We start from the raw sequence: 17,078 nt of genomic DNA on the forward strand, positions 1-17,078 counted from the left end.
TAGGCCGTTTTCTTCCATGTGCCAGTCGTCAACAATGGGGTGGCACAGAGTGAGGGAGGAAGAAAGACAGGGGAGGGTGCGAGGTGTTCTGCAAAGGTTGGCGCTATACTTCACATTGCGTTGCTTGTTAAAGGTCCAGTGACTGTTGCATTTGACTGCAGCGCGTTTGCCGGCAACTTTGTTACACATGAATGGAAGCTTGCAAACGTCAGAACATACCATGGCTGACATTCCTTCTTCAGCCTCTTAGAACTGTTGATATGTGTATCACAAAGACTTTGTTAAATCAAAACTACAACTGAAAGCCATTTCACCACACCGTGAAAGAATGCACGATTATCAACGAGTGAAGAAAAACTCGCTACAATTCATAACTACAGCGCAAACGACGGGACAAAGATGAAATAGGAACACCACACAGTGCTTGTAGTCATGGATCATCGAAAACACCAACTCTCCCCTTCCTCGCTATCCCTTTATTTCTGCCATCCCAGTTCAGGTGCTTCAGATATCAGATAGCAGATACCAGGGCTGGCAAACATCTTTTCCTTTCTTTTGTATATAAATAAAATAACCACCACCACCACCACCACCACCACCAACTGCTTTTGCCGCTACAATTCCCACCCTCCATGATGCCCCCTTTTTCTTGAGGACAACCAGTTGAGAGTATGCGCTACCTGACACACACAGGCAATTAACGTTATTCCCACTGGTTAACAACTCATAATAACGCAGGAGTGTTTGGTTACAACACACGACACTAAGGACAACATTGGCTACGCTGGAGAAAGCTCTAAATATGGTCAGTGAATAAAGATTTCGTTACACTGTGGATTAGCTTGGAATGATGTTCATTACACTGAGGTGTGATTTTATGCGATTAAATATTTGAAAGGTTTCTACAACAGCAGGTAAGAGCTTAGGAAACCAGATATGTGGAAGAAAAATATTTTGGCAAGCTCACACAGGCTAATCACCTTATGCCCCTTCTTTTAGTATCAATACAAAGGGAACAGGTCACGAGGAGGCAATACAGTAGTAAATGTCTTCCTGAGGGTACGCATCCCGTAAATTTTTGCTATCGACTGCACCTTTTCAGCATGTACAAAGATTGCAGATACCAGCCCTGCCTCATCGAAGGGACTCACCTCGTGGTATCCGAAACCGCCATTTTGCCGCTTCATCTCGACAAACCTCTGGATGACGGCGAAGAGGCCAGGAGAGACGTTCTTGAAGTATCGGTGGAAGTCATACTTTACTGCCAGTGAGGCGAAAAAAGTGTTGTTCACTAGCGCCGACCGTAGGTCAGTCAACGTGCCTGGTGAGTGGCGTTGAGGGTCGTCGTACAAGTGCCGAGTTATCAGATAGTCCAACACTGCATCACCCAAGAACTCTAGCCGCTGATAACAGTCCGTGAGTCGATTGTAATGATACGACGCATGGGTGAAGGCCTGAAGAAGGTAGGCACGATCCCGAAACTGGTAACCGATGCGCGTTTCGAATGCGTCGTAACCAGAGAGAAGCTCATCAAGCTGTGGTCCAGCATCGGGCACGACGAGCGGAGGCTCCAGCGTGCCGTAAAGCACGACGCCAAAGTCCTCCAGGGTGTCTGCAGTGCAGTTCTTGGGAAGCACGTCTAGGCCCAGCCAGGACATGAAGAGGAGCGTTGCATGAGGACCGCATGACACGAGGTAGGCACCGATCAGCGCTTCAACACAATCTGCAATGCTCTTGTCGGGAATACTGTGCTGCGTCAGGAGGTTGTAGGGAACATAGGGCGCGGTGTCCAGTTTCTCTTCGTCGGCTAAGACTTCATCCAGATTGCGAACCTTGTTTGAACGTTCTGCGAGTGTCTGCCGGATTTGTGCCTCGTCCATTTGAGTGAGTCCTGCAAGTGCGGCGATGTTCCAGTGACCCGCCGGAAGGCCCGACTCGATCAGGGCCCTCTCTAGCCCGGGTGGTACGACATACCCCGGCGGTAGCCAGTTGTCACTTGGCTCAAACTTGGTGGCCACCATGAGCCCGCCAAGGTTGCGGGCCCGACCGAGTCGATACAGATTAAGATTGCTGATCTGCCGGCTCCGGAGGTGTGACAGCTTGCCCTCATGCACACTGGGGTAGCTGCAGTAGAGGTGGGCCGTCACGGCGTACTTGAGGAACGAGTCCCCGACTGTCTCGAGGCGTTCCAGGTTTATGCCGTCGTTGGCATTGGACATAGTCAGTGCCTGCAGCAGGATGCTCGGACTCGGACCGCTGTGGCTGCCCAGGTCCGGCCGCTCATCGAACCGAACCTGTGGCGAGCCTCCGTTCGCATTACCTACAGAATCCCTATCGGGCAAGAGTTCACCAAACGGCAGCACACTTCCCTCTGGAGCCTGAGAAGTACCGCCCGCTGAGGCGCCATCGCGGACATTAGATGCCGACGGCTCGTCCTTCTTTAAGGGCCGATCGTCCTCATACTCGGCAATCAGCCTTAAAGCTTCCGAGACTCGATGAAAGGTCTCGTAGATCTTTTTCCGATTCTTCAGTTTAACTTCACTGTCGTCGCACCGCCATACTTCTAATTTCTTGATGCACTGTTCCCTGATTGTGGATACTTTCATCTCAACATTAAGATCAACCTTTGGAAGTTCCTCCTCTACTTCATCCTCTAAGTTGTTCGCAGACTTGCAGCGCTGGTCTCTGCTGCAGTGTGACAGCCAGTCAAGCTGCTCCTCTGGCCCCTTTTCATCGTCACCTTCCGGCTTATCACTGATCTTGAGCACGTGCCGCTCCTCTTCATCAATGGCAGCCTCGGACGGCGACTGGTTCCACTCAGATCGCGAAAGTTCCATCTCCATCTCTTCCTCATCCTCGTCAAAGCTGTCCCAGATGTCGTCGTCACGGCATGACGCCAAGTCTAGTGACAGGCCTTGCATGTTGAACATGCCAGGTGCAGAGATGTAGCCCAGCCCCGGCATATCCAAAGTGACAAACGAGCTGTCTTCCATATCTGTGTCCCACTCTGAGTCCCAGCCCTCGGCTTCGAAGTTACTGGGAGATCCGTAGCGAATTCGGGGCACAGGTGTGGGCTCGCCAGGAAGCTTGGGCAGTGGTTTCCAATCAAAGTTGGGGCCCTTGGGTCCACCTAAATTCAACGCGCTGACCTCAGCATCGGCAAGCTGGTCATCATCAGGGATCTGAACTTTGCTGGGGTCAAAGGTGTCGATGACGAGCTCCTGCAAATTAAATATTTATGGCGACTGAGATGGGAACACTCACAGAGCCTTGGCTTCTGCAAACGGGTACTGGAATAGGAAATGCACTGAGAATGGCTACGTTACCGTTGCTGTATGGTTGGTTTGGTTTGTGGGGTTTAACGTCCCAAAGCGACTTAGGCTATGAGAGACGCCGTAGCAGAGGACTCCGGACATTTAGACCGCCTGGGGTTCTTTAACGTGCACTGACATCGCACAGCACACGGGCGCCTTGCTTTTCGCCTCCACTGAAAAGCAGCCGCCGAGGCCGGGATTCGATCCCACTTCCTTGGGAACAGTAGTTGAACGCAATAACACGCCACCCCGGCCCAACAGCAGTGATGCCACAAGACCACACGTCATGGCCGAATTTGCAGAAGCTGTCCCGATGTGTGCACTTGCAAACACAAGCAGCACACATCAGGAGCCTGCTCCCGATCGTGCTTCTGGCAGGTGACATCACTGGGCACTGATTGCCTGGCTACAAAATGACTATGCGCTCCACAAAGTAACGTAATGTAAGGCTTACTGTTTGTAAAAACATTATGCATAGTCATGACTCATTATGTAATATGAAGTAAAGTAATGCTTTTTGTATTTTCTTGCATAAGCAGTTTTAGTTGCTGTGCCAAATATTTAACTGCAATTTGTAAGCAAAACTGTCATCACACCAAAGAACCAGACAGCTGGTAAGATGCATGCACTACCTCCGTACTCAAACAGCATCGGCAAAAAATCTAGCTTGTGCCGAATGACGCCACATCAAGTCACATATCATTGGATGCTTATAACGAATATGATTGCACTACACTAATTATTGATCTTAATTACTGTCAATTAGTTAGCTGTGGCTAAAAACTGAAGGTTATGCTATGTAAAGTCATATATTATTGAAAAAGGTCTCACTGAGATGAATCCAAAAACAAACACCAAACCGCACAAAGTCGCGCTATCACTTGTCTAATTCGATTCAACGATGGTTAAGCCACTGCCAATTTTTTATTCTGACCACTCCCCCACATCATTATCCACTATGGAAGATGCAACCAAGTCAGCTGTGACTGCAACCTCAAGCACTATGTGTTGCCTGCATACTCCTCACCTTACGGTTGCTAATCATGCTGTATACACAAGAAGCAGTTAGCAGTGGCATGCAGCCTACGCGTCACCAACATCCTAACTCCCAGTTGCGCCGTACCCACAGCGAGTACTCAGCTGCGGTCGCGCGGCCATAAGCAAACTCCTCAAGTCCTAGAAAGAAATGCATTTTTCATGCTTCTGCACAAGAATTTAGTTTGCTTTCATGATTCAATTATTTTCGTGAATCCACGAGATTTCAATTACTAATACTCTACTGCATATCTGGATTGCATGAGACTCTGTGAAAACAAGTAGGGCCAGCGAGAGTATGGAAGAGCTGGAAGATTTTGCTCAAGACATCGGCTGAAATCTGGGTCCCCTGCTCATTCGACCACTAAACCACACATAGAGTGGGTGCAAGAGCAAACCGAGCGGCCTGCAAGTACAATCCGCACAAAATACTAGCCTAAGGACATTCTGCAAAGCTCCTGAGGTTGTGCACACACACACCTGTTGGTATGGAGGCGGCTGGTAGGGCGTACTGCGCCAAGTGCTCGTCATGGAAGGTGGTGGTGATACGCAGACGGGCTCGATGCCTGTGCGCTCCATCAGCTCTGCGGCACGCTCCTCCTCAGCCTTGGCTGCTTCTTGGGCCTTCTGAAGCACGTCGGCCAAGGTCCAGCCAAAGTCCAGCGTCGGCCACTTGAAGCCCTCGGGCAGCTCTAGTCGTCCCACACGCACTTCCCGGGCCACAGTCACTCGCAGCTGCTCAGCTAGAAGCAGAGAGTTCATCCTGCACAGAGAAGGGGAGCACGAGGCGCCCAACGCCTTCAGCCTTCAGCTTACACATCTTTCCTGTGTAAAAGGTGCCCTAAATTTTCGGTCTACCCAATGTCTTCAATCTACATCTTCCTTAGATAGACGATGCCGTACATTTCCAGCTGACACTTTTTTTTATATCAAAGGTGAGCCACACTATAGACCAACAGCTTCTTTGGGTAGCATAGGAAAGGAGCCAAGAGCCACCGACACAAAGGAAAGCAGAAAGGATTATTTTTGGTACCGATGAATATGAAGTAATAGTTAATCCCAGAGGTAGTTGGTTAGAAAGTAGAAGAAAGAACAACCACATACCACCAGTGGGATTTGAGCCCACTACCTCTAAGCTTCACGTCCGGCGCTCTACTACTGAGCTACCGCAACGGCAGTGCTTTCTTTCCCCTTCTTGGGTATTTATGTTGCGTGTAACCTATCACAGAGTGTTCACTAGCACAACCCTCTTCCACATCGGCGGGACGTGGAATGTCCTGCGATACCAGCACAGCCTCGCAGAACCTAATCTAACAGAGAGAGTGGGGGCTGTGTGATTAACCTTCTTACGCTATCTACGATGCCAGGGCCACCCAGATTCAAAGCCTTCGTTAAGCTGCATTCTCCCGGCATTCGTTTGCTAACTTCCTTGGGTAGATGTAGAGCCCACATCTTTTGAGAACAGAACATACCTAGCATCTTCAACTGCCACTTTTTATACACAAAGAGTGACTTACAGCATCCCAACAAAGAAAGTGTTGATTTACACACAGTGGGACGATCCCAAGGAGCCTAAAAGAGACAACAAAACGACGAGAGATGAGACAACGACGGAGAAGACATGGCTGACTAACCGGTAGAGGATGCAAGGCAGGCAGACGGCCTTGCGCCACAGGGAGGCTGGGAAGGGGTGCACAGAGCACAGCTCAGGCACCAGGATCTGCTTCTGCTGCAGGCTCTCGCGCTTGGCCCGCTTGGTCTGCTCCGAGCTGGTGGGCAGGGTGACGCCCTTGCGGTTGACGTAGCGCGGTGTCAGCAGGTTCAACCGTGCCGATGTGTGGTCCACGTCAAGCAGTGGCTGGTGACCATCCACCACCCGTATCTGATACTTCTCTCTGCATGGACGTCAGAAGGGTCAGGTATTTGTGAAAATAGAAAGCTGGAAAGGCTTGCCATAATTAAGGTGGCGCTTGAACCGGTGATAGGGATTTCAACACCAAGAAACATGAGCTAGGATGTGTCACACCTTCTCAAACTTGCTACTGCGACAGCTCTAGCTTTTGAAATTTCATCCCATTTATTCCATCAGATGCCCTATGGCTCTTCTTTCTCTACCTCCTGGGCCCTGTAACGAAGAAGCGCATACCGTGATGTTCAATCGTGAACAGATACAATTTAGCGTTTGAGATGAGAGGCCGCATACAGGCACACAATGGGATGATGGAAACCATGCACGAAGTCTACAGAGAAAGAACTGCATTACCCAATTAATTAAAGATGAGAACCTGGCACCAAATGTCTCCCTCAAATGTCGAAACTTGGCAAAATTTTGCCCCATCAAAGAAATGTTGCATCCAAACCATGACCGGTAAAAAATTCAGCCGATATGGCAGTTACCAAAATCCATGAGAGATGACACACATGCATTTTGGCTTTACTTATTTTTCTGGCTTATCCAAATGCTATTCTTCACAAAAATGACATGCTGGCAATTTCAGAAGATAGTATAATTTATTAACATGTAGCACCACCCTTTAGTATCCCTTCAAGAACCACTTCAGAATATATCTTGCCCAACATGAACAATCATAAATTCGAACTGTGTGGGAAAAAGCCAACTCAACTGGACCATGTCAAAGCGTACACGTCTTGCGAGAACCAGAAAAGGTGGTGGAGTAGCCTTGCCTGTAGTATGCATCAAAGGTGTCAAAGCCTGCATCAGGAAAGTCACTCAAGGGGTTCAGGTCATGGCAGATCTCAGCCACATAAAAGAACTGGGGCTTGTCCAGGTTACGGTACCATGGTGTCACCTGGAAAGATTACCGAGAAAGGCGTGCATTTCAGCAGCAGGAATGTCACAATAACCCAAGGAGCTTTGTTCATCACAAGCAGTAACACCTTCTAAAACCACAGGCATCACCATAGCCAGAGTCCTTTTGGGACGTAAAACCCCATAAACCAAACCTAACCTGCTAAAACCACAGATTAAGAGGTAACAGTGCATGGGCAAGAACTTATTTTTGAAAAGTCACCAAAAGAATTGCGTCAAATCGCAATAAATGGCTAAACTCTTGCTATAAGTGAGCCTACTCATTGTGCAGAGTTTTGCAGACCTGCTCGTAGGGTAGTGACCTGCAGACTGTGCAATTCACCAGTTGATTAGCTTTTCATAAGAAAACGTATTTTCGAGATTCTAACCACCTCCCTTACTTTGCAAAAAATTTAAAAAGAGCTTGTACGCGAATATACGCACTCCCCTTTTTTGCGAGAAAGAGTACGCAGACAAGGCAGCCATTGCGCTAACTCACTGAGTCATCGAGCTGGAGTTCCAGTGTGGTGCGGTGATCGGAGCATGATCTCCAGCGTCTTGTGTTGCTGCGTTCTGACACTACACTACAGCTGACGGCACAGAACACCAAGAGTCGTCCCAAAGCAATACCTATAACTCTGTCAGTGAGTTGTGACATGGACCTGGAATCGGTGGCCATTCCCAAGCATCACGGGCCCACGTTGCTTTGTTTGGTGTCAGCAGTTTGGCAGCCGTAACGAAAGTTGGAATATGTAATAGGTTAAAAGAGGTCTGCCACAGCTAGAACTTCAGAGTGAACTGTAATCACATTTGTCCATTATGCATGCTAAGTATGAATGCCAAATAAAATGTTATTTCTCATGCTTGTCGCATCAACATGTTGATGAGGAAGCGAGAGAGGGCGAGGGGGCATTTTAGATGTTTCAAATCTAGAAGTTTCAAACCTAAGCACCCCTCCCCCTACAATTTCGGCATTGCTATCGTGAAAAAAAGAGGTGCGTAGAATCGAATAAATATTGGTAGATCTCGACACACTCAAATTTTTATGCAAAAGTCTTTCGAGACAAGTAGCAACAAACAATATCACTGCTCAGTTTTGCAATTAGACTGACACTAAAGTGACTTGGCATTTTGAGGCACAATATCTACATAATTACGAGCTGGTGTCTTTCCCTTTTCTTCTTTTTTTTAGTTTGAGAATCCAATGTGGGCAATGGTGACTGACACTCAACCAAAGCACAGCACTGCCAACAAAAGTGAGGAAAAGAAGGTACCAGAAATGTTACTACGATGTGGTTTAAAATTGTATGGTCTCTTCTGGCTCTCCTCGGTTGCATTTGGCAATGCTGCACACTTCCTTGAAAGGACTTTCCTATTTTCTTTTAAACTTTTGCTGTGCACATGGTGTATACACGGGAGGGTCGATATTTGATAGAAGCATGGACATTGGAAAGAAGTTTGCTGCGAGGTGTGCAGCAAACTAATTGCTGTGCACCTAGCTTGCTGCGAGTACAAGTGCCATGGAAGGGCATGAACGTATGCAACCAGGTATGTGAAATGAGCCTGTGTGGTGGCTGCGTGTGGTTGAGGGCTTTCAGCATTCACAGCTGACACACGAGATGATGTAATGTAATCACTTTAAAACTATAGAAACTGAATGATGATGTAGTGTAATCGTTTGCGAAGTGTAGAATTTAACTGAATGACGACGTGCTGTGGGACTGCAGGAAGGCATTCCCACATGGGTATGCTGCCCCATGCAAATGCACTACAACTGAACTTTAGTCAATACACAATACCAACATGGACAACAACATGGACCATACTTATTCCATATAATTCCATATAAAAAAAATATGCAACTGTAACTACTGTTGGAATTTACTGGCATGCTGGTTTAACAAATTCTTAATTAAGTTTTGTTAATTTAATGCTGGTTAATTTGAATTCCGAAAGTGATGCTTGGATCCTGCCAACACCACGCATACAGAGGGGAGCGAGTTCTCGATATCATTTAGGTTCATATTGTTGAGATTCACCTCTATAGTACCACAATGCTTAGCTTTTCTCAGCACTGTGGTACGCACTCACTGCTGTGGAAGCACTTAGTGCTTCAAGCTTCAGTAAGAAAGGTTGACAAGCAAATGCTGACCACAGTGTCGAGGTAGTCTTCTTCCTTGAAAATGAACAGCTCACGCTCTTCCTCGGGGATACGGCGTGGCATGAAGTGCTCTTCTTCACAAATGCGCTGCACAAACTGCCAGTCAATGGAGGCAGAGCACAGCTGCTCTTCGGTTCCCTTTACTGCACAGAAATACAGAATGAAAGCACCACAGGAAAAGGGCTTTTGATTTATGCAAAACAAGGACAAAGACTTGTTTCTCAAGCATTTTGCCTTCGAGAAGCTAAACACCAGGCCAAAGGAAAGCTTCTACCTGTTAGAAACTTTTGGGGGGTTCGAACCCCGCACCTTTAGCGTGCAATGCTAATGCTAAAAAACATCAAGGCTTTTCAAACCCTGAACGTGTTGAGTTCCCTTTAAATCACGCATGCTTATGCCTGTTAGGTACACTACCGCAGCACTGATACCACGAAGTGCATTTGAGATTCTTTTCGAAGGCAGGGGGTTTTCTTGGAACCAAAAAAAGGAGATTCAGAAAAGAACAAGAGCACTAAGGGTCTTAATTTGAGAGTATTAAGCACCAAAAACCATGACCCATCCACTAAATAAGGAGATTCACAAGACAGGCTTCTTATATAAGCTAGGCTCAATAGTCAAACTACTTGGCCACATACACAACATCGCAAAAACACCAGAAATGCCCAGATGCTCGCAGCATGAGTCTATAGTTGCTTATGCACCATTAAACCCAACACTGCTTGGTCCACCACACTCACCAGCATTGATGGGCACCACCAAAAAGGAGCAGGCATCACCCTCGGGGTTGAAGGTCATGGGGTATTTTTCTAGCCGCAGCACATTGGTGAAGGTGTACCGGTGGAAGGTGGTCAGGTCGCGTACCTGCTTGGCGCTCAATGGGCCAATGTCCGAGCTGACGTGCTCCAGCTCAACAGTCACCTCGCCCGACCGCGTGAACACTGGGAAGCTGCAGATCTGGGCCACAAGGATGAATTTCATATGCAAGTTGGCCACACATAAATATATAGTTGCAAGGGGAGGAACTTGTTGAGGCTGAGTCATAGGTATGTGCGAATTGTGGATTTTCAGTTTGAAGAAAATATTCTCAAAAGGAAGTAAGTAGCATGCGACTCTAAATGTATTAGTGAAAAAATAAATAAAAAATAAAATAAAAAAAGAAGTTGATTCATTAGCATATGCAAAAAGATGATGTTTGTGGAAAAGACAAGACAATTGAAGTAAAAAACTAAACAAAAATGTAGCCTTTGAAAATTGCATGCATAAGACAACACTCGAGCAGCAAGCAGCAAGCTGAAGAGCCTCAAGCGCTATCATCTCAAGCCTTTAACATGAAATCCTTTACGGGCTGCTAAGATTAAACGTAAAAGTCGCCGACATATTTTTTCAAACATAGTTAATAATCCAAACTTTCGCTGCACTGAATCACGCATTTCACAAAGCTCAATGCACAAGTGCACCTGCATCTTCGAATGCATCGCATCAGGCGTCGTATTCCTCTGACCCGATTTGTGCGATACCAAGTGACCACACTTGCACACATTATCACATGTTCATTCCCTTTGCATAACTGCAGGATGAGGCTAGAGCTCAAAATGTTCATTGCACGGACGTCGAAAAATGCCAGGAGGGCACCGCGCTTGAGAGAAGATAAGCGAACCGCAATTTGTGGCACAGGTCATTGCGCATCATTACGCATAGCACAGCTCAGGACGGAGGTGTGTCATTGGTGCACCTACCCTTGAAAGCAGGTTTAAATATATATTTCTTTGAGGCAAATACTCTTGTCTAAACATGTGAAAGAGTAGCAGACAACTGCGGAGGAGCCATATGAACAACCAATGCCGACGAAGCGCTGACCTCGGATTTCTTTTTGCCCCAGTTAGTGCAGCATAGTTTTGTATTCTTATCTTTTTCAACACCTTCATCTTTCGGGTCTACCGTGCAGTGCAGTCTCTGCCACGGCATATTTGCTCTTGTATCTGAATCTTGTATTTGTCCCATCAACTGTGCTCGCCGGCAGAAGTGATTAATTATGCAGCTGTCGAAACCCGTGTTTGTAAACGTGGTCACCGCACCATTTGCATGATGCTTGATGACATCAGCAGCAGTGCAATCCTGCGGAAGTTACAGAAGTGGCAGAGCGAGCATGAAACCAGCGACGACTTCTTCCCACAGTTTATTTTCCTTAATCCTCGAATTAAGAAAGATTCGAAGTTTCCAAGCAACGCAATCCACTTTGAAGCCAGAACTGAATACCATTATTCACTTTGATATTCAAAGCGTTCGAATAGAACCCCAGGTGGTCAAAATTTCCGCAGTCCTCCACTACAGCGTCTCTCATAGCCTTAGTCGCTTTGGGACGTTAAACCCCACAAAACCAAACCAATTCACACAGCTCTAAGTCAGAGGACAGAGATGCAATAGATCAATATTTTAGCACAAGTCTTCATCCACATGAAAGCCAGCATGGCTTCAAAAATCGCAGATGTTCAGACTTCTTGTACAATGTAATAATCTCTCTAAGAGGGCCTTTACTAATAGTTATTATTATTTGAATAAATAAATAAATGCAAGCAAATAACCCATTTTTGTTAGAAGAAAAGGAAGTGATCTGAAGGTACAGGCAAGCACAGAAAATAGAAAAAGCCTCACAGGAGCAGTTCTCTGTCTGGAAGCAGTTCATGGCAGTGAAGAGCATCCAGCTCAGGTCATGCAGGGAAGTGCACAGCACACCCTGTCCTGTATAACATCACACTTACAATTTCTGACCAAGTTTTTCTGTTATTTCACCGTTCTACAAGCTTTTGCAAACTTATCTTACTAAATTAAGCAACAAAAAAATTTTAGCAGCTTTGTTTCTTGTCCAACATTTTATCAATCTCCAATATACACTTCAGATTTATTTTTTCCAGCCCTTTCCCATGACATTCTGTTCTTTGGTGGTTTCGGCTCTGCTTTCTGGAAACGAGGCACACTTTACTTAGGTAGGGCATGTACAGGTCGTGTGGCACAACGTACGAGTGGGATCCGCTGAGAGGTGACCAGGCCGAATCCGCGGGCCGTGTCAGCGGGGTCGTGGATCTTGCGACCCCGCGTGTTCTGCTCCTCGGGGATGGGACAGGTCAGTTTCATGGTGAAGGCGTACAGGTGGCACTCGTTGCCCTCACCCACCCGCTGGCTTCTCAGCACCTCCGACACCTGGAAGGGACAACGACCAACAAGCAATCATCAAGAACACGAATGATATCTGAAAGCACGCTATTAGTTTAATTCAAATGTAACGTGGCTTTTCTAAAAATGAAAACGGAAAGTAAAGCTGGTGCCTCACATTATAACGTAACTAATAATGCTTAGTAATTGAACAATTGTTTTCTGTTTCCTGCTGGTAAAAGTGATCGTGGTGCTACAGTCGTGCTTGTGTTACCTTAGGCTGAAAGCACTATAGTTTTCAAAAACATTTAAAAATGTACAACATACAGCAGACCCCTTTACAGGCAGACTTGGAGGGATCAGAATATTTATTCGTCTTATCATAAGTTCATCTTCACAGAAATACCCTTAAAGATGACACACGAGCAGGCTGGGGGTGTCCAAACACATGCTACATGAGAATGATTGACAAGATAGTCTTCCAGAGTGAGAATAATTGCAAACAGAGCATTTATTGCACCGTGGATAAAGTGAGTTGAAGACTCGCAGCTTGAAACCACACAAAATTATTCTATGGTGTAGCTTCCTTTGTATATTGTCTCACTGTATCCTGCAGCGGCTGCTGTTCTTTTTTGTCCCCTTGATATCTGCTTTTCATGCTCGTTCGAGTACTTCAAAGGTGCTCAGTGCCCCGCAGTGCAGCCACGAGTCTCTCTCCCTTATCTTGCTCCATCTGCAGCACAGCTCTTACCACTACACAGGCAGGCACATCACATGCTTTTCCATACACTGCACTCACCACTGATATCTGGTCATCTTTGCACCGTGATAACCCACATTGCGATATCACATCAACTGAAAATGTGACTGCAGAGTTTTCATGCCTGGAGACGAGAGGGTGCGTCTTATGCACACTTACAGTAAATGGGGAGGCAGCATGCAGCATGTGACGCATGTGCAATGCTGAAATCTGACCGTGTCAAATTTCTGCTAGCGTAAGAGTGATAGGGTCCGTTTCTGTACTGGTAAAAAGAGCCCCCAAAGGCAAAGAGGCGTCACAAACCCTTTTGTCGTAGTATTGTCGCCGCTTGGTGGTGCCAGGTCTTGGCCCGCCTGGCTGAATGTCTTCCTCCGGAAACCGGTTCGCCGTGCCCTGGTCAAGCGCCAACCTCATGGCCTCCTTTCCCTGGGGGACCAGGTTGTCGTCCAGTTCACCTGGGAATAGAGGGAGGGTGGAGGGGGGCAGAACAGTGGTCGCCATTTATGAACAGCATGCACTCATTCAAAAAGAAGAAAAAGCCCATCCAAGAAAAAAAATAGCAAGAAAGAAGGATTAAGTACTGGCATATAAGTGCTCTAAGGAGAGCAACTGCGGACACGGCATGGCTGTAGCTATGAGCTTAACATTACCTTGCCCTATCCACAAAAGCTTTCATGAGCTACATCCTATATTACTCACATGTTTAGATTGCAGCCTTCCCATTACGTTTCCTTTTTCCCTTGGCTGATCTGTGCACAATGCATCAAGTTTCTGGATATTAATCACAGGAGGCCATTCGTTCTGACGCCACTGTTTTGAACCTATACAGAGGGATTTAGCTAGCAAAGTTCACTTCGTGTTCTGAATTTGTCTTTTGAAGGTTGCACAATGCTTTGTTGATCAATCGATACAAATGTTGCCAATGGATTTTGTCTTATCTCCCTCCCTGTTTCATCCTGCCCACTCTCCAAAAAAAAAAAGGAGCAGGACCATGCCCAAAAAGCTACACTTGCAACATTAATGGAAGTGTTCTCTTTGTGTAATGACCCCAAGTGATGATGTGCTTAAACAGACAATGCCATCCACTTCACTTCAATTCTCTGGCAGGATAGCAGTGCAGCAGGGCAATTAAGACCAGCCATCGAGAGCTAGTGGCCCATACAGATGACAGAACAGCCAAACAACCACACCTTCAGATCACGTGTGGTCCATTTGACTAAGTAACAAAACAAACAGCAAACGGTCTTGACGTTTCAGACCTCTGCACACTGCATGCTCTGAAGTCTACAAGGAGAATGGGAAGTGTGCTCTACACTACTCAACTGCTCATCCCAGAGTGACTTAGCCGGCTATAGAATGGTGCTCTGTTCAAATTTTTGCTACCGGAACCGATCTGTACATGAAATGGGGTAATGGACATTGGCATGAGGCAGTAATGTCTGCAGCTTGGCAGAACCCGACCCTGACACCAAAAATAGGTTGCCTCCTCCAATTTCGGATGACCATTTTTGCAAAATGTCACCATATTTCAAACCGAACTCTATGGCTGACAGCGGGAACGGTACCAGCCTGAGACGGTACACGATCGACCGATGTTCTTTTGAATTTCGAAACGGTGGGAACATGCCCAATTTAAGAGAAGATCCAAGTTAACGAATGGTTCTCCAAAATAATGTTGAAAACCATTTAATGCTGCAGTGAGTTTGTTAGGTGAAAATCTGGGCAGCACCCCTCTTCCTTTTTTCTTTGTTTTTTTTTTTTTTTTTTACATTAAAGTTTCAAGCTAGCTTTGTGGCTCCAGCTAATGCTTTACTGCATGCACACCGATGAAAAAGTTGAAACAGGACTGCACCGAAAGAGTAAAAGCCTGAGCAGCACCCTTTATGGCGGTACACCAGAGCAGTGGAGCTTGCTTATGATCAGCGTCATTTCATGCGAAGAGGCTTCTGTGCACAAAATAGGGAACGGCGTGCAATGAGCCAGTGGTTACAGTGCACGGGGATAACAAAGGAACCATGGCGGGGATGGAAACAAGAGACACGCACACAGCGTTGGAGTAGAGAGACGCCTTATGGTGAGAAAAACATTAGACCAGCGATCCGCTAATCAGTATCCGAAACTACAAAACAGTATTCTCGCTGATGTGAAGCTGGGCCACCATCGCTTGCAATTTGGAGCATTTTGTGAAGAAGCCGTGTTATTTTTCATCAACATGACCCTCCGAACGCCGTTGCACCATACAGCTCAGGATTGAAGAGGGATGTTTGGTCGACCACTTTCTCTTCTGGTCATACCATGACAACTGCAGCGAAACCTTTGTAAACCATTCTGGCTCACCCATTTTGTGAAGCTCTTCGCATGTCTTGAGTGCGGCGGCTTGCTTCGCCAAAAGCCTGCTGGGCATGGAGTCACCCTGGAGCACACAACAGCACAGGGTGAAGCAGTGTGGAAATTACAAATCACGATGTCGCACGATGGAAAACTGTTTGCGCATGAAGAGCATGTGGAGGCACAGCTCCCAGAAGTGCAAAACGAGAAAAAAAAGTGAAGGGGTGTTAAACAAAAAGTCCAAGTTTCAACATGGAGTTAAACAATTTTTTGGCAAATAGTTCATTACCCGGGCAGCTTCAATCAGATGGTAAAATGGATAAATTAATGGAGCTGAAGGACGCTCCGAGTGCTACAATTTAACTTTGATTTCTAGTGTTCTTAATGAATCTCAAGTGCCTGAGAGGCATTTCATGTCCCTCAGTGCTCCTGAAGGCCCAATGAGCACCTAAAAGTTCAATTTACGATTGCAAAATGCATGCTACTTTTGCGCGCATGTCACGAGAAATGTGCAGTAGTTAAATTCGCTGTCCTAAGTCCTAAATAGCACAGCCAATGAGGACTCACGGTAACCAACGAAAACTCATTATGGAACTGTATCTCAGTGGTAAGAGTTACGAATCTCAAGGTGCCACGGGAAAATTTGCATTATCTGAAATTTCGTATAGTCCAAAAACGAGTGAAGTCTCCATGCAGAAGCATGGGAAATGCATAAATGCAGGTGTTTATGACTGACAGGATCTATTTATTGCCCCACGGCTACAGCTCATTAACCGTGCATACTTATAGAGTGACCTGTGACTGCACCGTGGCGGGCTGCGTTCAGAACGTTCAAGGTTCTGAGCACAGCACACAATCGACTCTTGCTTGATAATTCTACGAATTCATATCAACCATGTTTCTGTCAGATCGTACTGTATTGTGACTTTACTTCAATCCACTTCGAACGAAATTCCTCGTCTCTTTTTTCATTGCTGTTATGGTCGTATTGCACACAACCTGCGACAATGACTAAACAAACTTCATGAGCGCACTAAATGAGGGGTGACAAGCAGCGCCCGATGTGTGAATGACGTGGGGTGCATTTCGTCTGGGCGACTAAATTAGATGTCCGCGCACAAAAGGAGTCCGAGCCTGGAGACACCTGCTGACACAGGCCGACAACCCACCACGATACACTTTCTGAGCGGCGAGTTGATGGGCAGCCTTAGAGAGCAGCTGTAGAGGGTCTCTTCGGAGCCTTCCGTCTCGACCTGCGCCATGCTGCTGATGGGCGTCAACCGCGTGAACGTGTCGCTCGGCAGCTTGGCGCAGTATCTGCAGGGCAAAGTGACCGACAAACCTTGCACGTGAGCAGATTTGAGATGCAACACACTCAGGTATAAGCAGCTGCCGCTAAAGCTTTTCAGAACAAGAGACATTAATGCCTTGCAAACTGCAAGTAGATGCAGCTAAGCCTTAAGTAGGCAAGTTCCAAGCATAATTTGCTTCGATGTTCAAAGTGTTCGAATATATTCATGC

General features: G+C 46.6%; 1 protein-coding gene across 3 annotated transcripts in view; it reads right to left on the minus strand.

The window, feature by feature from the left end:
* The window catches only part of Dcr-1 (Endoribonuclease Dcr-1), a 39,190-nt gene that overhangs the window by 9,072 nt on the left and 13,040 nt on the right, over positions 1–17,078 (minus strand). For all 3 annotated transcript variants that reach the window (XM_084582891.1, XM_084582893.1, XM_084582892.1), the window contains exons 9-18: positions 16,727–16,874; positions 15,567–15,642; positions 13,533–13,684; positions 12,338–12,517; positions 10,057–10,273; positions 9,311–9,462; positions 7,035–7,159; positions 5,984–6,244; positions 4,830–5,112; positions 1,152–3,221 (exon numbers count right to left, since the gene is read on the minus strand). In XM_084582891.1, coding sequence (XP_084439017.1) covers positions 1,152–3,221; positions 4,830–5,112; positions 5,984–6,244; positions 7,035–7,159; positions 9,311–9,462; positions 10,057–10,273; positions 12,338–12,517; positions 13,533–13,684; positions 15,567–15,642; positions 16,727–16,874 — 3,664 coding nt within the window. The remainder of the gene's footprint in view (positions 1–1,151; positions 3,222–4,829; positions 5,113–5,983; positions 6,245–7,034; positions 7,160–9,310; positions 9,463–10,056; positions 10,274–12,337; positions 12,518–13,532; positions 13,685–15,566; positions 15,643–16,726; positions 16,875–17,078) is intronic.

This window comes from Amblyomma maculatum, chromosome 10, assembly GCF_055883805.1.
Source record: "Amblyomma maculatum isolate TAMU_Amacu chromosome 10, ASM5588380v1, whole genome shotgun sequence".
NCBI lineage: Eukaryota > Metazoa > Arthropoda > Arachnida > Ixodida > Ixodidae > Amblyomma > Amblyomma maculatum.